Source organism: Periplaneta americana, chromosome 8 (genome assembly GCF_040183065.1).
Source record: "Periplaneta americana isolate PAMFEO1 chromosome 8, P.americana_PAMFEO1_priV1, whole genome shotgun sequence".
In the NCBI taxonomy this organism is placed as follows: Eukaryota; Metazoa; Arthropoda; class Insecta; order Blattodea; family Blattidae; genus Periplaneta; species Periplaneta americana.
The window spans coordinates 42,430,105-42,456,661 of record NC_091124.1 but is presented as its reverse complement, the minus strand read 5'-3'; the positions used below and the strand labels follow the sequence as shown (position 1 = coordinate 42,456,661).

Genomic DNA, 26,557 nt, shown 5'->3' with positions numbered 1-26,557 from the left:
TACTTTAAAGTTTAAAACCGTGTATACCTGAGGGTGTATACATATAAAGCTAATTTATATGCAATTAGTAAGTAAAATGACTAAATACAAGCATACCTATTTATACAGAAAGTCCAGAAGAGGTCGTCGGCGGAGCTCTCTATATTGCGATATACCCTCATGAAAAACATTTGAGCACAGAATCGTCATCAGAATGCTACCAAGTACCAAGTGCAACATTTTCGTTCATAAAATTCAAATGCAGCTTTCGTAGGATGTCGGGAGATAGCAGCACTTATTGTCAGAACGACAACTGTTAGAACTTTAAAGCAAAATACAAGCTCCTTTATGCATTGTGCCGTTTGTGTGCATGTAGATTGAGAAAGTAATATGCGAAATATGCGACTGTTCGTTGTACAAGCCGAATGAATACATTTTTCATGGTTATTACTTCGAACAAATGTCTAGTTGAAACAGATACTTTCCCAGTGAATTTAGTTCCTTCTGCACTGACGTTGGTGTCCATGCCAGGGAGTGCGACAAACCGTTCTCAATGAGGAAGGCAATAGACCACGCCTCTAACCCCCCTGTCCCTGCACAAGCCGAACATCTCTAGGTTCGTTCCAACAACAGTCAGGAACCGTCCGTAACCATCGTGAGCATGCGCAGTACAGAAAAAGCGTTCCAACACAATCCGTACCAGTCCTGAACCGGAAACATGTACTGCAGTCGGGAGTTCCGACAAGCTTTTGACACGGGTTAGGAACGGTCAGAAATAGTCCGTGGATTGAGGCATGTACGGAAGAGTACGCAAGACGCGCATGCGCATAAGCTCACCAACGTCTCCTGGATACTGAAGAAAGACATGATCGACTGTTCACATCATTGAGGTTAAAGATGAAAAGTGACAATACAGACGAATAATAAAACTAGAGATTTAATTTAAATTTTCGCCAAAAAGAAAGGGAATGGAAATTATTTGGGTATTGAAACAGTAATTACAATTTCAACATGCAGCTTTGATTAAAAATATAATAAATAACGTACATACATTAATAATTAAAAAAAGAACTATTTTTAGATGAGAGTCCCCAATGCACGACGTTGAATTATCGGAATTCTTGCCTTCCATATTTTTTGTCATGTTTTTATAGAAAATGATCGAAATTCTACTTTCTGCAATTAGAATTAGCTGCGAAACGATGATAATTAAGCATCCTGTTCTTAGCAAAGATGATCACAGCTATAGCATCTCTGGATTTTGTACATAACGATCCGCGAAAGCGTTCCAACAGCGTCCAGTCCAGTCCAGTTTCAATACCATAGCAGATGCTCAACTAGCGCATGCGCATAAGATGGTACAGGAACCGTACATGAACTGATCCATGAACCGCTTGTTGGAACGAACCTTCTATAAACTACCTTCCATAGGTTTTCACCGTCTCTGCAAACCAAGAGGCTCGGAGGCCCCTGCAGACGTACAAAACAAGACGCTAGCTGCAGATAGTCATGAATGAAAATTGTAAAATAAAATTATATTTTTAATAGTAACAAAGCCGTGAGATTAGGAACATTACTGGGGGGGGGGGGGGTGTACAAACCTGCAATCCCCTTGAGAAGCCGCCACTGAAGTAATGGCTTTCCCAAAACACGCTATGAAATATTTCATATAAAATAATTTTTATCTCGAAATACAAGCAAAAGCGAACAAAATTGTATTAAAACTTTTTGTTTAAAATACCTACAGTACCTCAAATAATAACCACCTGAAAGTAATAGCATTACTTACGGTTCAACTGTATAATGTAATGTAATGTAACGCATCGGAACACAATCTATACTAATAATAAATCTGTAGCCGAAATTTTTCTGGTAATTTTCGATTTTCCAAAAATAATTGATCCTAACATATATAATTAAACACCCTGAAACCGAAAATCGCATTTTTGAAATTTTTGTTTGTATGTCTGTCTGTATGTTTGTTACCTTTTCACGCGATAATGGCTGAACCGATTTATATGAAAATTGAAATATAAATTAAGTTCGTTGTAACTTAGATTTTAGGCTATATGGCATTCAAAATACTTTATTTAAAAGGGGGGTTATAAGGGGGCCTGAATTAAATAAATCGAAATATCTTGCTTATTATTGATTTCTGTGAAAAATATTATATAACAAAAGTTTCTTCAAAAATGATTTCCGATAAGTTTTATTCTTTACAAAATTTTGATAGGACTTATATTTAATGAGATAAATGAGTTTAAAATTAAAATAACGCCATCTAAGACGGTGCAATGAATTAAGAACAAATGACTTCGTCTATAAGGGGCCTTGGACAACAACAATCGGAAAGGGGTCTTGGACATCAACAATCGAAAGCTATTAAATATTGCCTACAGAGAATGTTTCTGTTTTTGTATGAAGTAGTATCAAAAGCTAAATTAACCGATTTGTATAATTAATTATTATTTCACCATTGGAAAGTGTAGTTTCTCTAGATGGACATAATGCTATAATGTTATTACAGTAACGTCTGAGTAAATCGAGGACAGGTAAGATTAAAATAGCTTGTTATGCACAGAAAATTTGACAGGCTATTTTGTACATCGTTTTCTGTATTTCTTAAAATAATATTTATGTACACTCATTTTAATCTCAGAGAATTAACGAACAACGAGAGTGTATTGATTTAGTATGCAGTAATAGTACGTTAGCTTAGAAATCCATTATTTTATAATTCAAATTTTAACTATGCTCAATTGAATCGTGTTAAAATACATAAAATATATATGCAATAAATGCAATGCAAAAAAAATTGGGTAATGAGCGAAGCAGATTATCTTGCGCTGTAGTAAAAGTTGTTCCCTGGATCAAATGTTCTATTTTAATTATGTAATTACTTTATATTTATTTCTAACAGGTGCAGCGGAGCGCACGGGTACGGCTAGTATAAAATAAAATTGTTACTCTGGTTTGCCGTAGATCTGCTCGATGTTCTGTACGTGTTGGAGGGCCTTGACTTCAGCGTGGTTCCCCGTGTGGCACTTGCTGAACTCCCAGCCACTGACGCCTTGTACGTACTTGAAGCACATCATCGTCAACACCACGCAGCTCTTGTGGAAATTTGGGCGTCCGTTCATATAATATTCATTCCACGTGCTTTGGAACAGATGGTAATAGTCTGGTGAAGTTATCTGGTGCGTTTGTGGAATATTTTGACTGTGTCTCCCAGCAAAGGACACGTCATGTCTGATATGGAAACTCATTTTTTTTATGGCTTATGAAGAGTCGATTTTCAAGTACTTTTGAACAGGCTCCTTTCTAGCTAGTCCAGGAAAACGCTATGGCAGCAGATTGAATCCTGAAAGAAAGACAAGAATGTAAATGTGATCTTCAGAGGGGACATTCCATGTGAAATCGGACATAAAAAACTTACAATTCCCCTGAAAAAAATATATGTATATACGAATATGAGATAGGCCTACTTTGCTCTGTTAAGTCTGTTCTCGTTTTAATCCAATAACTAGTTTTCTTGTTTTAATGCGTTAAATTTATTGCAATTCCGTAAAAATCACCAGTTTCAAAGGGCATAAACATGAAATGACTTATGATAGACATGTCGTATGCGTACGACTAAAGTCGTACATATGGCAACCCTGCTGGGCAACGCGTGACTAATTGTACGAGGTACGACCGAACTCTATGTCGTACGCAATTTTGTACGGCTATTTTACTGAAGGAAAAAAATTATTTTGGAGCATATAATGTTGATCTACAATTAAAATAAAATGAATGGTTAATTCGTCCCTTTTATAGACAACTTTTCTTCATTCAGTATTTCTTTGACAAATATGAAAGCATGTTTTAAAGGGATAGAAGATGCTTTTAAAATCAATATGGTGACTACACTTGCCATGCAAGTAATAATTCATCATCTTGAGCTCCAAGTTTCATGTAGGGTGCGGTTATATGAAAGTAATACGAGTTCAGAGATCTGCAAACTTCATTGTGTGTTCAGCAATGGAAGTATTTTATCTATTAAATAGTACCACAGTAAGATTAAAAAGTCTAAACGCGCCGACATTTTAGCGGTGACGGGTTTGAGCCGTGAATTAATTTGATGTAATCATCAGCAGATGATTGATATTACATATCTACAGTGGTCAAAGATAAAGTTTCTACTGACTTTCAGTATAATAACGTTTTTCCGACCAAGAGTCATCATGCATGCTTTATAGGGATGGCAGTGTCGATGAAGAATGGAGATTTTACGAGTAATGCTAAATGCCATTGTGGATATTATTACTATAATAAGCCATATTCTTGACTGGATGAAGAAATGGATGCTGATTTGTTTGAATTTTGAAAGTCATTGTAGATGTGAACAATAGTTAGTAATATTGGAACCAAAATTTTGTGATAGAATTATATAAGGCTATGAACCACTTTTTTGGATATATATTTGTGCGCACTATCTATAAAAATAGTAAAATGAAAAATGTAATAATAATAAAAATAGTTTTATTTTCCCTGGCAGAGTTAAGGCCATCAGGTCTTCTCTTCCACTCAACCAGGATCAAATCACATACAGAAAAATACATACCGGTATACAAATATTAACTTAAAAATAATAATAAACATAAGTAAAAAAGAGAGATTGAATATATATATACACAATCAGTATTAACTTTAAAATAACAATAATAAAAATATATATATAATAAAAAAGAGACGTAATACATAATCACAAACAGGAAAATACATTCTAGTGTACAGTATTAACTTAAAAAAATTAATACATATGAATATAATCTCACAACTAAAGGAATAGTACAATTAGTATGATCAGCACAGCACGGGTTACATTGAGACAATGACAATTACCTAGATATTAGTGTTAATGGAAAAATAAAGTAATGACTGTGTAAAATAATAATAATAATAATAATAATAATAATAATAATAGTAATAATAATAAATAAAAATTATACCTAAAAACTAGTTCTGTGCATTTAAAATATTTCTAAACAACCTAATTTTAAACAACTGAGGACTAAGACTACCCCTGATTTCCAGCGGCAGCGAATTCCATGAGCGGGCCATGGCTATTGAGAAAGAACTTGAGTACAGAGATGTCTGATGACGTGGTGTTGATAGCAATAGATTGTGCTGTGACGTGTATTACGATTATGATGTGAAGCTAGGAGAGTAAACCGAGAGGCAAGGTAGTTGGGTGTGGAATCATGTATAATTCGATATAGCAGGCAAAGAGAATGTACTAATCGTCGATCTTGCAAGCGGAGCCAGGGGAGTCGTAGAAAATATTCCGATATATGATCATGTCGGCGGATATTGAAAATAAATCGGACGCAGACATTATGTACATGTTGAAGTTTTTGAGAAAGTTCACTATATAAAACATCACAATAGTCAAAGTGAGGCATTACAAGGGTCTGTACTAGAATTTGTTTTAGTTTAGTAGGAAGGAAATCTTTCAGACGTTTCAAAGAATGCATGATAGAGAAAACTTTTCTATAGATATATCTGATTTGCGTATTCCAGTTCATATTAGAGTTGAAATAGATGCCGAGGTTTTTTACAGTAGCACTGAAAGGAATTATTTTGTTGTTGAGAGAGACGGGCTGAAGGGTGTTCATAGTAATAGAGGATAAAAGCCTTTGCTGCCCCAATGCTGTACGACAATTTTATGCTGAAATACGACATTTTTCATAAGTTGGTACGACGGTTGCGTTTCCTTTATCTGGCAACCCTGTTGCCCAGTGCAGTTTCAACCTTGAGACCGCCGCCAAAGCCAGTCATATCTGGCCTCGGCCAGTATGATCCTAGGTTACGGCGTAGACACCAGACAGGTCCATTAGCTATACTCTTGAGACAGGAAGACAGGGAGGCTGGCGTTACTCCCAGGTTTTGGTAGCCACGACTCAACTCCATGAGACTCCTTGGATAGTGCAACCGCTGTAAAATGACCTTGTCTTAACTGGGCTAAACAAAATCCCTCCCTAACAATATCTACTTTTGTTGATCGATGGAACTATCATAGAGCCAATTGGCCAGTATATATCCATCGATTCATAGAGTCATTCAACCTAAGAGCCAACTGGCTAGTCTCTGATATTGAGACAACTCATCCTGCCTAAGGTTTTTCCGTGGTTTTCCTAAGGCGCTAAGGCAAATGTCGGGATGAGCCCTAAAAGAAATGGGCCACGGACCTGTACTCATATCCCCATTAATTACTTAAATTAATTAACTAATTACATCTGTCCCCCCTCTTCGTAATTGAGCCATCATATAGCTAAATGGCTTGTCTCAAAATTGAGACGATCAACAAGGCTCATGATAACAATCACCTCCTACATAATAGCCAAATTGGCTAGTCTCCTATACATGAGACAACTCATCTCGCCTAAGGTATTCCGTGGTTTTCCTCAGGCGTAAGACAAATGTCGGGATGAGCCCTATAAGAAATGGGCCACGGACCTATATGCCCTTCCCCATATATATTCCACCTTTATTATAAATGATGTATGCCCTAGTTCAGATAATATTAATAGTCTATTAAATATAAGAGGTCACTCAATAAGTCGCAAATTGAAAGGACAGGGACCTCTCAAATTGCAGATTAGATTTCACGGCGCTTCTTCCGACGGCATTCACCTGCTTTGTCATCGAACAACAGATGACGGCGTCTTGCCATCCTAACGGCAAACACCAGCCAAATCCTCCTCGCCCCGTTCCGTGATCATTTGATCAATCTCAGCCCCCCTCGCGTATGTGGTACCTAAGAGGTTACGTCCAATTTCTGCTTCCCCTTCAAAATTTTCTAGAGCTCCTTCAGGGGAGCAGCGTAACCCGGAGTGAGACTAGTGGCCAACGGGCTTGGAGCTCACATATTTAGTTTTGTACAGCCCCCAACCCCTTGCAAGGACGCGTTTTGCGTACCTTTTAAATCTTCCTCCCAATTCTCCTTCGATTTTTCGATTTTTTTCGATTTTTTCCAAAGCTAGTAGTCTCCGCTATCAGTGTTATGAAAGACAAGGAAGTTTGTTGTGTACAAAGTGGAGCTTTGAATTGCTGTGACTTGCTCGTCAGCACCACACACATTTGAAATATCTCTGGGCATTACGTGCGTGTTCCAGAGTAATTCGGACTCCAGACTGTTGCTTAATACATTTCTTGGAAGGCAGCCTTGTTTATAATCTCTTGATGAATTATGTGAAAAAATAGTTTATCAGTAGATGAGTGCTTATCTAATCAGAAGCACAGATAAACGTCACATTCAACTTGGGGTAAGTTTGTCTGTGTTCAGCGATTTAACGCCCAGAACGAAATTTGAATGTAGCACACTGTACCTACAGGGTGATTGTGGAAATGGGAGCAAAATTAAACAGAAAATAGGGGGTACTGCAGTGGCGGCCGAAGGCCATTCTGTCAAGTGGGGCACAACCTTAATGATGAACCCTGAAAATTAAAAACATATAAAACCAATTTATGTGCACTAACCTTTCTAATGTTTGTAGATGAGCTCCATTTTTCGGTTCTTTCTGCGAGCAAAAACCTCTATAACTCTACTGTTGAAGTTCGGAATAGAATGTACCATCTTTCTCTCAGTTGAGAGCACTGCTACGCCCAGAGGAAAGTTAAATGGAATTCTAAGTGTAATTCACAGAAATGCGCTGATTCTCACTCGTTCGTACTCACAGATCACGCAACTGCCTGCCTTCTTACTACCGCAGCACTAGACTTGGGGAAACTCAGTTGAAAACTGTAGTGTGCACTGAAGGCGGCAAAACGCCCGCCAAGATTCTCTGTTGTCAGTGACAAAGCTTTTTGAGAACTGCCAACTTCATGTAGTGTAATGTAAACTTTCTTTTTTGGATACGATGGAAGCATTAACAACATAACTGTGACAAATGAATATTACACACGTGATTTACACAATGAGTCGAGCTTCTAAATCAGTAAGCTTACATTTAACGTTTTTCATGTCAAGTTTAGCTGTAAAATGTCGTCTGCTATTCAGCAAGTATCAACACCCCTAAAAATGGCACGCAGCTAATTGGACTGTTCCTAAACTAAAGAGGCTTGGTGGGCACGGCAAATACAGGCCCAAAGCACACGGTCTGGGGCAAAGAGCTCCGCCTTCCCCCATCCCTTCCTCGTCCATCGCTGGGCACGAGAAGAGAGCGCCCATTTTATTACCTGTTCAGAAAATTTGGGTTTCGTAGACTACTACAGATTCTGAAAACATTAGTAGTAATGAAAATGTGAAACTCTTTAAGTTATTATTTCATAATGCAATTAAATTGCATTATAATATAGTCATAATACGATAATAAAAATCACTGGGAGGGCACGTGCCCATGTGCCCCTTAATAAAAGCCGCCCCTGGGGTACTGTATAGAACAATTTTGGGATACAGAACTTGAGGTCTGTGAACTCGCATTAAGGAGATGTGAACTTAAACATACTCTATCGCTATCGGTTACTGGTTTCCACATTATATATATTTATTATTAACATTTATTTATTGTTTAAAATTAAATTAACACCAATTTATACATATGAGTCAACAATCTACTGTTCGTACTCTGCTTAAATCTTGCAATAGTATGAAAGGGCCTGCGCTTGATTCATATCAAATTTTCAAATTAATTAATTCCATCACAGTTTTCTATCCAAGGGCAGGTCTATCACTGCAAACCCAGCATTTCCGAATCTTTTCTATCTTTTTGCCTTCCCTTTTGTCTCCGCGTATGATCTACAGATCTACATAATATCTTACTGTTGTCTATCATCTGGTATCTTCTTCTGCCCCGAACTCTTCTCCCGTTCACCATTCCTTCCAGTGCATCCTTCAGTTCGCAGTTTCTTCTCAGCAAGTGACACAACCAATTCCTTTTTCTCTTCCTGATCAGTTTCAGCATCATTCTTTCTTCACCCAACACAGCTTCGTTTCTTATTCTGTCTGTCCATTCCACACACACCATTCTTCTCCATATCCACATTCAAATGCTTCTAGTCACTCCTCTTCACTTCGTCGTAATGTCCAGGTTTCTACACCATAGGATGGCAAGCTCCACACAAAGCACTTCACTATTTTCTTTCTTAGTTATTTTTCCAGAAGTCCTCAGATGATGCTCCTTTTTCTATTAAAAGCTTCCTTTGTCATTGGTATCCTCGTTTTGATTTCCTGGCAGCAGCTCATGTTACTTGTTCCATTCCCTCATTTAGAAGCCGCACGTTTACCTTCTATATTTTTCTTCCGATACCCATAGTCTTCCTCTTCTCTGCATTTATCTTCATCCCATACTGCTCACAGCTGTCATAAGGTCCAGTAGCATATCCCTTAGTTCGTCTCCTCTTCTGCTAGCAACGCCTTATCATGAACAAATTTTATGAATTTTTATTCTTCTTTCTCTTACTATCACCCTTCCCCTGTTCTGAAAACAGTTCTTCATTAAATCCTCCAAGTAGATCTTGAACAGTGTAGGTGATAAAGGAAAACTTTGTCGTACTTCTCTCCCTATTTCACTTCCTTCTGATATTTTCTTGTCCTATCCTGACTTTTACTCGTTGTTTCATATAAAGATTACTCGACAGCCTTCTCTCTTTCCAATCCACACCAATTTTCAACAGAATTCCTATCAGTTTATTTCAATCCACTCTGTCAAATGCCTTTTCTATATCCATGTTTTGTAATATGGCAATGTAAATACGAAAGTAAAAACTTTAATTTAAATACTTCAAATGAATATTACGGTTATGAAATGTGATATATTGTACTCAAATAAGCACTGGATAATAAAATAAATAAACAAAATTTAGTTTTAGAAACCCTAGGATTTAGAGATATTGTTGAAAACGGGTCTCACATTCGGCGTCTTTACATAATAATTAATAAAAAAAATACAGATAGTTCAGTTTAAAAGAGGATAGCCGACAGCTACAGCGTCTGTTGGAATTAATGTTCTACGTTTCAATGTATTTTTCCCAGAAACATTGATCGTTGCTTGGTTAATTATGACCTATACATATTATGACGTATGACTATACAAGGTGTTTCGAAAGTGAAGTATAGTTGTAATTAAAATTAATGAGGGTTTTGGGACAAAAGCTCAGCCACGTCAAATCTTGTATTAGAAATTTTATGAAAATAAATTTTTTTTTGCGGCTATTGTTGTGCGAGTTAATGACGTCATCGAGAATATTATTAAATGGCACGCTGTGATCTTTTTTATGTTTCTTAAATGTTTATGTTCTCTGAATTCCGATTCTATTGTACTCACAGTTGACTGAGAAATAGAAAGGTGATTTCGGTGTGTTTAATTAAAAAGTGTGCATACCCCTTGCTGTGCTCGTCACTATCAGAATCTGAATTGTATAATTTCCTGTTAGGAACATTTTGTTTTATGTTAATTCCATTCATAAAACGGCTAACAAAAGACGCTATAACAATCAAGTACCCGCCAAAAATAAATAAATAAATAAATAAATAAATAAATAAATAAATAAATAAATAAATAAATAAATAAATAAATAAATAAATAAATAAATAAATAAATAAATAAATAAATAAATAAATAAATAAATAAATAAATAAATAAATAAATAAATAAATAAATAAGTAAATTGATGGATGGATGGAGGATGGATGGTTGGCTGGATAAATAAATAAATAAATAAATAAATAAATAAATAAATAAATAAATAAATATGTATATACTCGTATAACACATATATGATACAATACTATTATATGTTTTTTCAAGGTATTTAATGGAAGATATTTTTTATAATGACAAACAAAATAGGTACTTTTTCGGTTGGTACGATAGTCAAACTTTACTGAGCGTCAGTCATTCCCTTCCCTACCGCTCGCTCACCCAAACTGTGTCTACTGACTTTGTGTTGAAAGTTGACTCGTGTGTACTTGCTCTTTTACTACTATTTTGACATTTATTTCTCCAATGTTTCCTACCACAACTTTACTATCTTTATTTTCTCTCGGCACACAAGCAGATCATTTGCGACACACCAGAGTGGCACGGCACAACGGTTGAAAATGGCTGTCCCATGGGATGGCTGCTAAGAGGAGGGAGAAATTCGAAGTCCTCTAATCGAAGTATAATTTGATATCCTGAGGTTTTGGAGCTCATAATGCTATTGTGATATTGATTTTGTCTGCTTACCCCTAGTTTCAACTAAGTTGGCGTTAGTAGTCAAGTGGTGAAAAACCCTAAGCACTCCAAGATAAATCACATATGTATATATATATATATATATAAATTATATCCTATATTATATATGTATAATTTATGTATGTGTGTGTATGTTCTCTGATTTGACCGATAAAGAGTTAAATCTTATCCTATCATAACGTCATCCCATTCTCTTCATATCGCCAGCTGACTTCGAAGGTCAAGTGAGAACACACATGAACATGAAATTACATGAAATGGATATCAGCACAAAATCCAAACATTGTGTATAGTTCAGGAGTCGAGGGGTGTGTTGTTGAGAAATTCGATCCTGACAAATGTAATTTTTCGTTCTGAAAAGGAATTTTTCAATGTTACATTTGTTCGAATCAAATTTCTGCACATTTAAAGAACAAAACTAAAACTCTTTCGATCATTTACTGTCATAATACTCTGCTCTCTTAAATTGACTGAACATATTGGGAATTAAATCAATGGCTTTCCCAAAACACGTTATGAAATATTTCATGTAAAACATTTTCTTTTCTCGAAATGGAAGTGGAAACGAGCAAAATTGTATTAAACTTCTTTGTTTGAAATATCTCGAAGAACAACACCCTGAAATTAATTACATTGCTTATGGTTCACCCTGTACATAAAATTAAAATATAAACTTCCATTGTGTCGTCTGAAATCTATACGTACATCGCTTAGCTATGTACAGAAAAAATGTGAATTATATCAAATAAATATTGTCTAATACCATTATAATGAATAATTGCTTAGAAAGCATAAGACATAGAGGAATACAGTTTTTTTTTTTTTTTGGAATAGCCTATGTTCTATATCTATCAAAAGTTTGTTTTCATTTTTTTTTGCAGATATTAATTAAACAACAAGACGACACCACTGGAGAAGCCCCAATGTGTGTGATGGTATGCTGAGTGTAAATCACCAATAACCGTTCAACAACAATTCCGCCAGCAATATGGAAGAATTCCTCCAAACAAATCCACCATAATGAGATGGGTCACGAACTTTAAACAGACTCGTAGTGTTAAGGACTTGCCACGACCAGTTGTGCTTTAACAAACTGTCGACAATGTGGGTAATTTGCAATTTATAGGCTTGAAGATGTAGCAGCTTATGGAGGACCTTATGGACGTTATACAGTTCCCGTGAAGCAGGACGGATCAACTTCTGAGGGCTGCGTTGAATTGCAACTTGCACATTGTCGACAGTTTGTTGTCCGTTGGAAGTTAGTGACCCATCTCATTATGGTGGATTTGGATGGAGGATTTATTCAATATTGCCGGTAGAATTTTCGCTGAAAGGTTATTGGTGATTTGCACTCAGCATACCACCAAATACATTAGGCCTTCTTCACCTGTGTCATCATTGTCGTTTAATTAAAATATGCAACAAGAATGAAAACAAAACTTTAATGGTTGTAGAGCATATTGCAAAAACCCGTGTTCCTCTACATCGTGTAGTTTCTGAGCAATGATTAATTATACATCTTAATTACACAACTTTTAACACTATACAAAGGAAATAAAAGACAGATTCAAAACTTACATGAACACATAAGCAAAATACAACAGAAAGCTACACTACACATTAGAAATCGAAAAAAAAAACAAATCCACAAACTTCCTACACATCACAATAACAAAAGTAGATAACAAACACAATTTCAAAACCTACACAAAACCCACAACAATCGTACACATACACAGCATATCCAATCATCCAACACAACACAAACATGCTGCATTTGAAGCCATGGTACACGGACTACTCTACATATGAGCCAAAAGACTCAAAGAAGAAATAAATACCATCAGATACATAGCACAAGGAATTGGATACAACCTCAACATAATAGACAAATAAAAGAAAAAGACAAAACATAATTACAAGAAACGTAGAAATAAAACACAAAGACAAGAACACAAAAAACATCACACTGACTTACCAAAACAAAAACACACACAAAATCGCATCTTCATTTAAGAAATTAAACTACAACATCGCATACAGAACACAAAACACTCTACAAAAGTATCTCAACACACAAACAAACAAATACAACCTCACAGGTGTATACAAACTCACATGCAATAGCTGCAACAACTTCTACGTAGGACAGATAGGAGATCATTTTAAACACGTTACAAAGAAGACATCACAGCCATGATCAAATCACAAAACACTTCCACATACGCAGAACACATCACATCTATCGTGCTATCAAAAAGGAGTGCGTTATATGACAGTAAAATTGTTAATAGCCTCCCTATCGATATAAAAAATGAAACTCAAAACATAAGATTATTTAGAGCCAAATTAAAGAAGTACCTAATTTCTCACGCCTTCTATTCTGTAGGTGAATTCATGACATTCAATAACACTTCATGAAATTGATACTAAAACTTTTGTGTTGTACTGGTAGACTACAATGTAAATCTCGTCTGTATATATTTCATCTAGACTGTGACTATAAATTAAGACTTTATAATAGGATTAAGTTTTTTGACTTGTTCCATATTCTAGCTGTAAGCAATGTATGAATACCATGGAATGTTAATAAATACAATACAATACAGACGCCAACATAGACACAGATATGGAAATTCTACATATCCAACCGAAAAACCAGAAACTAAACATATCAGAGTATTACGAAATATAGAGATACACAAAAAACACACCCACAAAAAAATCCTCAACATACTGAATTTCATAACACACACACTATTTGTCTCCACACTACACAACACAAACACACCCCCACTGGGAGTGAAGAGATCGGAAGACGCAAGGACCAGGACCACAGCAGTTCTGAAAATGGCTCCCAAGACGAAACTAGTCAAGTGGATATCTATAACTTAGTTCTAATTAACAGGTGAAAGTTATATGTTGTATTCAATTGGTTAATTATTAATAATAATGGTGCTGAAATTTTATGGACAGGGTTCATACTTAAAAAAAAATGAAAGGATATCTCGCGAACTCGTTGTCACATAAGGGGGTCAGAAGCAAAGGGGTATAAGTGCACTTAAGTTATTTTTGAGAAAATGTGGTTGGAAGTACTTAAGATTTCATAAATGCAGTGAAATTTTTATTCCAATTTTAGTGTGTGATGTGGTTAAAAGATATATCTCTTTACCACTAAAATGTTACATGCTTTAGCTTGCCCTGGATGCACTCAACTCACGTTCTTAGAAATGTCTCTTATATCCCTTTGCTTCTCACCCCCTCATATGAAATCAGTCGAATGAACTCTCTCTAGAAAATGTTCCAGGTTTGTCCCAATTCTTTCTTACCCATACTATAAAAAGATAAATCGCATAATGAATGCCAATATTTAGGAACATATTTCATATGTTAATTTGCAAATAAAGCAATTCTAACTCCTCAGAACTATGCTTTCATCATACATAATGCTAGAGAGATAGAAAGAAAGAATAGCCTATTTCACTTTGACCTGGGGGGCACTGCTTCCCTAAGCCCCTCCGTATCTTCGCCTAAGCCTGTAACCTCGCAATTTAGTTGCTCTAGAGTCTAGAATTTCATGCTACTTATCTAGGGTCTTTTTGACCCCAAGAATATTTGTTGTTAATAATTAGGATATTTTATATCTGAATGAATTTTTATATATAGTACAAGCAAATTAAAAGTTTTCATTGCACTCACTATGAATTATTTTATTATTATTTATTCTGTATCTGTGTTTTTATTTCATCAATTATCGGAGACCACATTCACTTTACTTGAAATATAACATAGAAAGGAAATTGTTATTGTACAAGTGTTCATTATTATGTTACTTACTTACTTACTGGCTTTTAAGGAACCCGGAGGTTCATTGCCGTCTTCATATAAGCCCGCCATTGGTCCCTATCCCCACCAAGATTAATCCAGTCTCTATCATCATATCCCACCTCCCCCAAATCCATTTTAATATTATCCTCCCATCTACGTCTCGGCCTTCCCAAAGGTCTTTTTCCCTCCGACCTCCCAACTAACACTCTATATGCATTTCTGGATTCGCCCATACGTGCTACATGCCCTGCCCATCTCAAACGTCTGGATTTTAAGTTCCTAATTATGTCAGGTGAAGAATACAATGCATGCAGTTCTGTGTTGTGTAACTTTCTCCATTCTCCTGTAACTTCATCCCTCTTAGCCCCAAATATTTTTCTAAGCACCTTATTCTCAAACACCCTTAACCTATGTTCCTCTCTCAAAATGAAAGTCCAACTTTCACAACCATAAAGAACAACCGGTAATGTAACTGTTTTATAAATTCTAACTCTCAGATTTTTTGACAGCAGACTGGATGATAAAATCTTCTCAACCGAATAATAACAAGCATTTCCCATATTTATTCTATGTTTAATTTCCTCCCGAGTATCATTTATATTTGTTACTGTTGCTCCCAGGTATTTGAATTTTTCCACCTCTTCAAAAGATAAATTTCCAATTTTTATATTTCCATTTCGTACAATATTCTGGTCACGAGATATAATCATATACTTTGTCTTTTCGGGATTTACTTCGAAACCTATCTCTTTACTTGCTTCAAGTAAAATTTCCGCGTTTTCCCTAATCGTTTGTGGATTTTCTCCTAACATATTCACGTCATCCGCATAGACAAGCAGCTGATGTAACCCGTTCAATTCCAAACCCTCTCTGTTATCCTTGACTTTCCTAATGACATACTCTAGAGCAAAGTTAAAAAGTAGAGGTGATAGTGCATCTCCTTGCTTTAGCACACAGTGAATTGGAAACGCATCTGACAGAAACTGACCTATACGGACTCTGCATTATTATGTTTATACAATTAATTAATTAATTAATTTAGTCTCATCACATGCTGAAGCAGAAAGAACAAGAAACTAGTTTACAAATATAAATAATTACTCTTGAATCTACAATACTGGAATTTCATATAGCACTAATGTCGGTATTATTAACAGGCGTTGTATTATGATCAATTGAAACTTTCACTACCAGCACACCATCTTTTTTTTAAGTATTCAATTGTTTCTAATAATTTAATTTTGTCTTTTAATAATTCAATTTAATATCGTAGCTCATTTAGTTGAGTGTTAGAGAAGGCCGTATGGCCTTAACTCTGACAGGTTAAATAAATAATAATAATAATAATAATAATAATAATAATAATATTATTATTATTATTATTATTATTATTATTATTATTATTATTATTATTATTATTATTATATCCTTTTGTTCCAAAATATGATTAAGAAATTTACCATTGTCCCTTATACTGTCATTATCTTTATCAAGTGGTACAGATTCAAGTCTACATGACAGTTTATGCTATGTATATTTATTTCATCTGTTCACTTTTAAAAATACGTCTTCACTTTCCTTACAACAAAACATTATCACTGCAGAATAATTCGAATTAGAAAATAAATACGTGTTCTATAGCTGAGGCCATCCACGAACCCAAAAAATTAACATGAAAAAATAATAAATTATATTTATGAAATAATAATTTTAATTGTAAAGGTATCTGAAATAATGAAGAAGAGCATATCTAGGCTACGGAAACGTTTCCGAGTATTTGGATGTAGATGTTAACAATAAAGTATGATGTGGGGCCAGAAAACATCCCAGCTAAGTATCGAGGGTTAAAATAATATTATAATATAGACTTAAGGAAGATTACAAGAATTTAAGGCTAATGAATGCCCGTTTACCTGAGCCAAACTCAATGTGTAGACAACAGCTTGAAGATCAGTGTACACACACATTCACGGCACAGCTGGTGAAAGCTACTGGCTAGACGCGCGAAGGCTTGCGAGTAACGGTATCTTGATCGAAGGGGATTCCCTCTCCTCTCGCTTCGCTGTTCTTTGTGTCACGTCATGCCAACATTTGCAGCGTTAAGAAATAAGTATTGGCCAAAGTATAAGTGTAAAGTACACTTATTACATAACATATTGAAGAAATACAATAATACCTAATTTTAAATTAACACTTTATTACTAGTTATATGTTTTACTTCCCATTCCCTTCGGCTATGGCGCGAAGTTTGAACCATATCGTGGACTACAGCCTCGTCAAGGTTATGAAATTTCCCTATGTGGACTACCGAATTTGTTGTAACTGGAGCTGGGATTTTTATGTAGTACCATTTAGCAAAATATGTAGTGAAAAAGAGTGAAATATGTAGTAAAATATGTAAAATTATAATAATACATTATGCAACGAGCCTATAATGGTAGTAATTAAGACGCGAGTATGTTTGTTTATGAAACGAGCGCAAGCGAGTTTCATAATTTTCATACGAGTGTCTTAATTACCATTATAGGCAAGTTTCATACGACTTTTTATGCTCGACCATATTTCTAACTTGGAATTATTCATAAGTATTCATGTTGTGAGATGTGCGCAGACGCGAAAGTATTGATTTTTTCCGAGGCACGAATGTCATTGACCTTGATATAATCTAGAGAATAACATGAACATTAGCCTTGATATAACCTGGAAATTGATTTAGAATTGAAAAACGAGATGATAAATGAATTTATTTGAATATTATTTACAATTAACGCTAATTATTATAGTAACAGAACATAACCTTCTGCGACAGTATTGGATTTCCAGCCTCCGTGACTTTTCGCTAATTGTCTTTCGATTGCATATCCGAGAATAATCGATACATGCGGTTTTATTATGGTACAATGGTCATTTCTTATTGGCTGAACAACTGAATTATAATGAATAGGTGTACTTTAATGAGTTGCATTAAAGGGCTACTACCAGCTGTATAATTACTACATTTCGGCATGGTCGAGCATAAAAAAATATAGTTTAACATCACATATTTATTTATTTTATTGCTAGTAAGTTTGAAATGAATATGTATAAGTTAATAAATACAATGAAAGATAAACTAGCCCACTCCTGAATGAGTAAGACTTGTGCCCAGGAGGGGATTCCAATATAGACAAAAATAAAATTAAAGTTGAGAGTGAATACAGATTAAGTAGTGTTTAATATGTTTAAACCCAAACTATAAATCCAATACAAATTTTAAATTTTTTTTTTATTAATTTGGAGAGGATTCGTGGTTAAAATAATATTGAAATAAAATTTGTTTAATAATCTTGCTATGATAAAAAGCTGCATTGGTTTTACATTTTGGTTCACACAAACGCAGAGAATTTAGTGCTATATTTATGTAAATACCTTTCAAAGTTATTAAAAATTCTATAAAATTAATTTAATAAAATTAAATAATACATTTGTTTAATATTGAAAACTTTGAAGTGTTTAAACAACAATTCAGTTGGGTAATCTTTCTGCTTTTTTAAACAAATTTTTAATATTTTTTTCTGTAGTAAAATTAACGGATAAAGGTTGGATTTATAGGTTCCACTCCAACCTATGATACCATACATAAGTACAGATTGAAATAATGCTAATTAAATAATACGTAACCAGTTAATTGACAAAATATGTCTTAGAACAACAAAGTAACATAATGTTTTACGTAATTTATTACAAATATAATGAATATGATTATTCAATTTTAAATGATTATCAATAATTATACCTAAGTATTTAACCTCATTAACTTCATTAATAACTGAACAATTGCAATTTATATCGGAACAATCAGAATTATGCATTTTAATTTGTAGTTTAGACTAAATTAAATTGGTTTATTACCTTTATTATTTAAAAAAAATGGGATAGCAATTGTTTTATCCTTATTAATTACCAGTGAAGCAGGTTTATTATTGTACTGGTTTCAAAACTTAAGGTAGACATCGAATCTAAGGATAAATATCCACATTTCTTCCTTAATGTCCTTCAACTTTGGTGACATGATTCTTGGTAGTAAACTAAGCAATTTATGTAATTCAAACTTCAAATTCGAATTTGTGGGTCCAAAGAAAACTTTTTTTGCAAAAATATAATACAATTTTGGACTGATGTTATTTCATTAGAAAGTGACCTAGGGTAAAATTTCTTTTGCCAAAATGATCCCCTATATGTGGAGATTGTTACGAACTAAAATTATTTATTTATCTTGAACCATTGAAAGGATATGCCACATTATATACTCACTTTAGAAAAAAAAAATATGTCTATTTGTATATTTTTGCTATAAAATAATTATAATCGGTTGAAAATAATAATTTCAGTTTACAACACAGCCACATGTTTAAGCTTTAATTTGGTACCTCAATGAAGTATTTTGCCCAAATGGAAGTCTACTTTTTGTCCGTCGAAAAGATAACAAATGTAGGAAAATGTGAAATAAAAGAAAAAAGACACTGAAGATGGCGTAAGGTATAGAAAGTACAATGCGCTTATATTATAAATGCCCGAATAATTATGACATTATTGAGATAATGTGCACAAGTTATGTATTTTTTAAAACTAGAAGAAATGACCTTACAGATGAGGCAAAAATATCATTTTCCAAAATTTTGAAGAAATCTGACATTTCTAGAGTCGATATATACCACAAGAGAAATGTTTGCATTAAATTTTACGGCACAATAAATAATTTATTATACAGAGTTCTCATTTCAAAACTTTCTAGTCAAAATAATTATATTAATTTAAATTCAATTTAATTAAACAAAAAACAATTCAGTTTGAATATTAAAGGGGGGAGTTTAAAAGCAGTCCTAATTGCATATTAGGTTCCATCCCTTACCCCCAGCCACCTTCACTTTTAAATTTAAAATGACACCTCTATCTTGTGATACTTAAATATGAAAGAGCATTCAATTGTTTATTCATCTCATTCATTTCTTTTCACATTTTTTGTTTTCTATCGTCACCTGGCAACCTGAAATTTTGTTACTGTTGTTTAGAGCTGAAGAGAATAAAACCACAGTCTAGTATATACAGTCACGAAGCTTGAGTTGATGAGGGTGCTAGGAACAATAGACTGTTCCGGTTCTGTTTCACATTGTATGTGATGAGGCGATAGTAGCGATCCTAGTGGTTAGCAACTATCTATGGATGCATATTCCCTACGTATTGAGCTTCGTGACTGTAATACTAGACTGTTATACATATGTTTCCTTTTCCTTTTGACTATAATTATGTGTGTGTGTGTTCCGCCTTTGCTTATCATACAATTAAATGAAGAAACTAGTAAGTCATTAACGTTTCCGGTACATATGTACCATCTTCAGATGTATGTATATAATGCTAATTGTTAACCAAGCCTCTAGGTGCATGTGTCGTGAACTTAAATTATCAGTGGTTTTGTGCGTACTGTACTATATCGATGAAGTGTTGCCATGACTGAATAAATAATTACCTAGCTCTTATATACTATTTGTTGGTACAACATATTATCAAAATTAAAAATTAAATGTTTCAGTTAATATTTAAAACACTATTTAAAACTGTTTAAAAACACATAGTTTGTGCATCACTTTAAATATATGAAGTTAGTGATCACTTGTTGTGCGGTGTTTGCCGATGTGAAGTTGAATGAGGCAGTTGTGGTGATCTTGTTTTTTGGCGTTGAGCTAGACGTAATATCGTTAACATGGCTATGTTTGCTGAAAGTGATGTTGTGGCACTTCTTTAGTAGTTAATGGCATTACTGTAATTTGTACCCATAGATGTATTGTTATAACAAATTGAAGGTTGTCAAGTCCATGGATTTAGTATCGCCTGGCGTGTATAAGAGATACGTAATCATTCAATCATGGCAACACTTCATCGATATAGTACAGTACGCACAAAAACACTGATTATTTAAGTTTACGACACATGCACCTAGAGGCTTGGTTAACAATTAGCATTATATACATACATCTGAAGATGGTACATATGTACCGAAAACGTTAATGACTTACTAGTTTCTTCATTTAATTGTATGATAAGCAAAGGCGGAACACACACACATAATTATAGTCAAATTGTGATAGCTTATCGGTATACCTTCAATATGAAATTCCTTTTCCTTGTTTATGTTTTATCAATTAATTTGTTAGTCGTGAACATTGTAATTGGGCTTTGCCTGTTATGTTCATCAACAAATGAATAAATAAATAAATAAAATAAATAAATAGGGAAACTACGCCACAATACAATCGAGGAAGCGGTTAAAAGACATCTCACAAATTTACGTGTAACGAACGTAATGGAATGCCAAGAACTCCAATCGAGAGACACACTTAAGGCGTACAAAGTGGTGATCCCTCTGACAGATCTAACAAAAGTCAACACACCGGAGGCGTGACCAGAGGGAGTCGTCGTAAGGCGCTACCGGCTTTTTCGACCCCAGGGAGCAGGAGCCAGACTACCAGTTTAGTCTACTTCTGTGGAATGTAGAAGGGTTAAAGAGCGCCCTAGCACTAACAAATAATAATTTTCTGCACACACATGGCATAATAGTCCTCGTAGAAACTCTGGCAACTAAAACATTAGAAATAAACAGATTCTACTCACAACACATACCTGCAATGTAAGGTCCAAGAGGACGGCCAAAACAAGGAACCTCATATTTCTTCAAACCTCAAATGGGAAAATTACTAAGCACGCACCAGGATCAAGACACACTAGTGATGAATTTCGAAAACCTCTCCGTAATAGCCATATACGCAGAGCCACTAACCGCAATAGAAGACATAATAGCAACCATCATGACCGCCTTAAGGCACGTTGCGCCAGGGCAAAACGTCATCATAGCCGGGGACCTGAACTGCAGACTAGACGTCGCCAGTCACAGAGCAAACGAACTGCTAGACATGATGACGGAAGAAGGCTTCACCCTTGTCAGCAAAGCAGACGAACGAACATACTTCGCACACTCCGGATGTAGCGCCATAGACCTAATCTTCTTCAAAGGATCCAACATCTCGCTCAATAATTACAAAGTAGGTTACGCAGCACATGAAACACCGTTAAAGAAGCACTGCCCAGTCGTGGCCAACTTCCGCATCCCAAAAGTGGAGAACAGAGTAAAAATCACAGCTACCAAAGCCTCACAACAGCTAAATAACCACCTACTAAGCCAGAAGACAAGTGAATGGAGAGAATTTGAGAACCACATAAAATAAAACGATATTGAATTGGCAGCCATCACACTGGAAAAAACCATTCAGTCTTCTATGGTATACAACCCCGAAAGAAGGGCACAGAAATGGTTCGACAATGAATGCTATGGAAAAAGAAGAACCACCCTCCAGGCGCTGCATACGGCAAGATCCAGTAGAAGCCCAGAAGACCTCAGATACTACAGCCAAAACAGGAAAGAATACAAAGACCTCCTGAAGGCCAAACGCAAGGAGTACATGGAACAGGAAGCAACCAAGATGGTGGAGGATGCCAAAAAGGACCCGTAGAGGCCACGAAGAGCTCAGAGAAACGGGAAAATGGACATAAGAATCTGGGAAGAACACTTTAGCAGCATTCTCAACATAGAAAAACCACCTCAGCATATGAACTGGTCGCTGCGGGGATACGCCTAGCGGAAACGAACCCCTTCACGACGGAAGAGGTGCACGAGACAATAATGTCTCTGAAAAAGAAAAAAACACCAGGCCCAGACGAGATATGTAACGAGCATATCAAAGACTCAAACCTAATACTACAAGCAATCACAGATATGTTAAACCTGTGCCTAAGAAAGGGCACCATACCAGATACATGGAGGCTCTCGACTATAAAAATGTTATTCAAAGGGAGAGGAGACCAAATGGACCCGAATTCCTACAGAGGCATCGCCCTGAAAAAAAAAAAAAAAAAAAAAAAAAAAAAAACACACTGAAAATACTCACAAGCATAATCACAAAACGCATCTCCAAGGAAGTATAACACAAGATCCCGGAGGAGCAATTCGGATTCCGAAAAGGCACACTACACGCCATCAACAACCTGCTAGATGATATAGAGGACGCACTAAGACACCCCCGAAGAAAATTCCACGCAGTCTTCATAGATTATACGAAGGCCTTCGATAAATTAAACAGACGCCTACTAGTATCGAAGCTGGAACAAATAAAAGGAAAAGATAAACTCACAGTGCTGATCCATAATATGCTGACAGCCAACGCCATCCAGATCACAGACGACGTAACCACATCGAAAACAATAACGCAAACCAACGGCGTATTGCAGGGGGATCCATTGAGCCCCCTAGTCTTTAACATCGCCACATATGATGTTGCTCAGATGATTAAACAAGAGACGGAGGAAGTGAAAATCTACATATACGCAGATGACATGGTCATCGGATCGAACTCCACACACACCCTGCAAAGAGCAACCAACCAACTTGAGAAGTGGGCACGGGAAAACAAAATGGAAATTAACATGGAGAAAACGGTACAGATGACATCATATCATATCATATAACTTTTTTTATTGGGTTATTTTACGACGCTGTATCAACATCTAGGTTATCATATCATATATCATATCATATCATATCATATCATATCATATCATATCATATCATATCATATCATATCATATCATATCATATCATATATCATATCATATCATATCATATCATATCATATCATATCATATCATATCATATCATATCATATATCATATCATATATCATATCATATCATATCATATCATATCATATCATATCATATCATATCATATCATATCATATCATATCATATCTTTTTCTTATTGGGTTATTTTACGACGCTGTATCAACATCTAGGTTATCATCATATATCATGTCATATCACATCACATCACATCACATCACATCACATCACATCACATCACATCACATCACATCACATCACATCACATCACATATCATATATCATATATCATATATCATATATCATATATCATATCATATCATATCATATCATATCATATCATATCATATCATATCATATCATATATCATATCATACCATACCATACCATAGCATATAATATATATCATATCATAACATATCATTTAATTTAATTTCGTTCAATTTAATTTGATTTCATTTAATGCAGTTTCGTTTAATTTAAATAATTTGAATTAACTCAGTTTAGTTTCGTTTAGTTTAATTTAATTTCGTTTAATTAATTAAATTAAATTTAATTTCTTTCAGTTAATTTAAGTTATTGTAATTTGTTTTAATTGAATTTCGTTTCGTTTAATTAATTAAATTTAATTTTTAATTAATTGAATTTAATTTAAATTAATTTAATTTAATTTAATATAATTTAATGTCATCGAAACGTATACACGCGTATCTTCATATTGTCATCTACAGATATTCACCATTACCATACTTAAGTCCACACCTGTGGAGTAACGGTTAGCGCGTCTGGCCGCGAAACCAGGTGGCCCAGATTCGATTCCCGGTCGGGGCAAGTTACCTGGTTGAGGTTTTTTCCGGGTTTTTCCCTCAGCCCAATATGAGCAAATGCTGGTGCTGGACCCCGGACTCATATCACCGGTATTATCACCTTCATCTCATTCAGACGCTAAATAACCTAAGATGTTGATAAAGCGTCGTAAAATAACCTACTAAAAAAAAAACATACTTACACGTGCCTGGCTACTATTGTCAAAGCATAACATACACATGTTATTGTCGTCCTGACGTATTTCAGCCTGTAGGTGCTTGCCTCAACTATAGCTTAGATATTATATTGTCATCTATACTAAAACGTCGTCGACATTGATTCTATAAAATACTACAAAATGAAAATTTTGCCGCATCATTAGTAACAGCACCAAAACAGACGAATTTTCTCCGATTTTTCATAAACATCTGAGCCATAATATTAATACACACTAAGCCTTAACCAATATTCATTTTCGATCGCAACATACTACACCATAATCAATTTTACAGTACTTCACAAGTATTTCTCCACATACACTAGGCCTATATCTAAAGAAGACTTCCACGCACTTTTGCACATTTTTTACTCTCTCGACCAGATTGCGTCTGTCTTTAATTAGCAAACTTTCCAATCTTAGCAAAGCAGTCGAAACCAAGCGGCTAGGTACATAACTGCCTGCGATATGCTTATTTACAATAACGTTTCATATTACAATACGAGTTTGATAACCAGTCTAGTATTGTAATATGAGGTTATGATAAGTATATCGTGCAACGTTTCATCCACTTTGATAGAAAAAAAAGTAATTTTTAAATAAAAGCAATTGTATTTTTTATTAGTTTATGAACATGTCTTTTATGGAGAGGCATTATTATTATTATTATTATTATTATTATTATTATTATTATTATTATTATTATTAGTTTCTTCCTGCGACAGGCGATTCGTTTATGTTTGCTTTATTAGTTTTGAACACGATAGGTTTTTGTTTGTAACAGAAGAACTGCAGTACTAGGAGAAATAAACGAACTTTGTTAAAATGAGCTCAAACGAGAATTCAGATATTTGAAATGCTGCAAATTCTGCAATTGAGTGTTTAGTATATCAAATTGTGAACATATTGTTGTTCATGTTTGCAATAAATAAAGTCAATTCCATTTTATTTAATTGAATGTATGGTTAACATTGCCGGTATGCAACAGCAATATCATCGCCTAACTAAAAAATATTATTACTAATTAGATGCGTAATGAATGTGTTTACAACATCTTTATTAGTGTTTAGCCGTACCCGTGCGCTCCGCTGCACCCGTTAGAAATAAATATAAAGTAATTACATAATTAAAATAGAACATTTTATCCAGGGAACATTCGTGTTTGATAGAAGGATAAATCGTTTATTATGTTACTTAATTTAAATTGTATTAAAAAATTAAAATGCGATAATTTTGATCCAGAGACCATTCATTTGGTCATAAAAATTATTTTAGGAAATGCAGGAAACGAATGTACAGAATAGCCTATCAAGTTTTCTGTGCATAAGAAGCTATTTTAATCTTGCCTGTCCTCGATTCACTCAGAAGTTACTGTAATAACATTATAGCATTATGTCCAACTGGAGAAACTACACTTTCCAATGGTGAATTAATAATTAATTATACAAATCGGTTAATTTAGCTTTCGATATTATTTAATACAAACACAGAAACATTCTCTGTAGGCTATGTTTCATAGCTTTCGATTGTTGTTGTCCAAGGCCCTTATAGGCGAAGTCATTTGTTTTTTATTTCATTACGCCTTAGATGGCGTTGTTATTGTAATTTTGAAACTCATTTATCTCATTAAATATCAGTCCTATCAAAATTTTGCATGGAATAAAACTTATCGGAAATTATTTTTAAAGAAACTTTTGTTATGTAATATTTTTCATGAAAATAAATAATAAGGGAGATATTTCCATTTATTTAATTCAGTCGACCTTATAACCCCCCTTTTAAATAAAATATTTTGAATG

General features: G+C 34.7%; 1 protein-coding gene across 14 annotated transcripts in view; it reads right to left on the bottom strand.

The window, feature by feature from the left end:
* The window catches only part of LOC138704679 (mucin-2-like), a 123,996-nt gene that overhangs the window by 96,663 nt on the left and 776 nt on the right, over positions 1-26,557 (bottom strand). For 12 of the 14 annotated variants that reach the window (XR_011333398.1, XR_011333392.1, XR_011333394.1 and 9 more), the window contains exons 1-2: positions 16,940-20,271; positions 2,947-3,340 (exon numbers count right to left, since the gene is read on the bottom strand). Coding sequence is in view for 1 of the 14 variants with exons in the window: in XM_069832805.1 (XP_069688906.1) it covers positions 2,947-3,245 (299 nt within the window). In the remaining 13 variants the exon portion in view is untranslated. Of the gene's footprint in view, positions 1-2,946; positions 3,341-16,939; positions 20,272-26,557 lie in introns of those variants that run through there. The other 2 variants (XR_011333393.1, XR_011333404.1) reach the window with 2 other exon arrangements.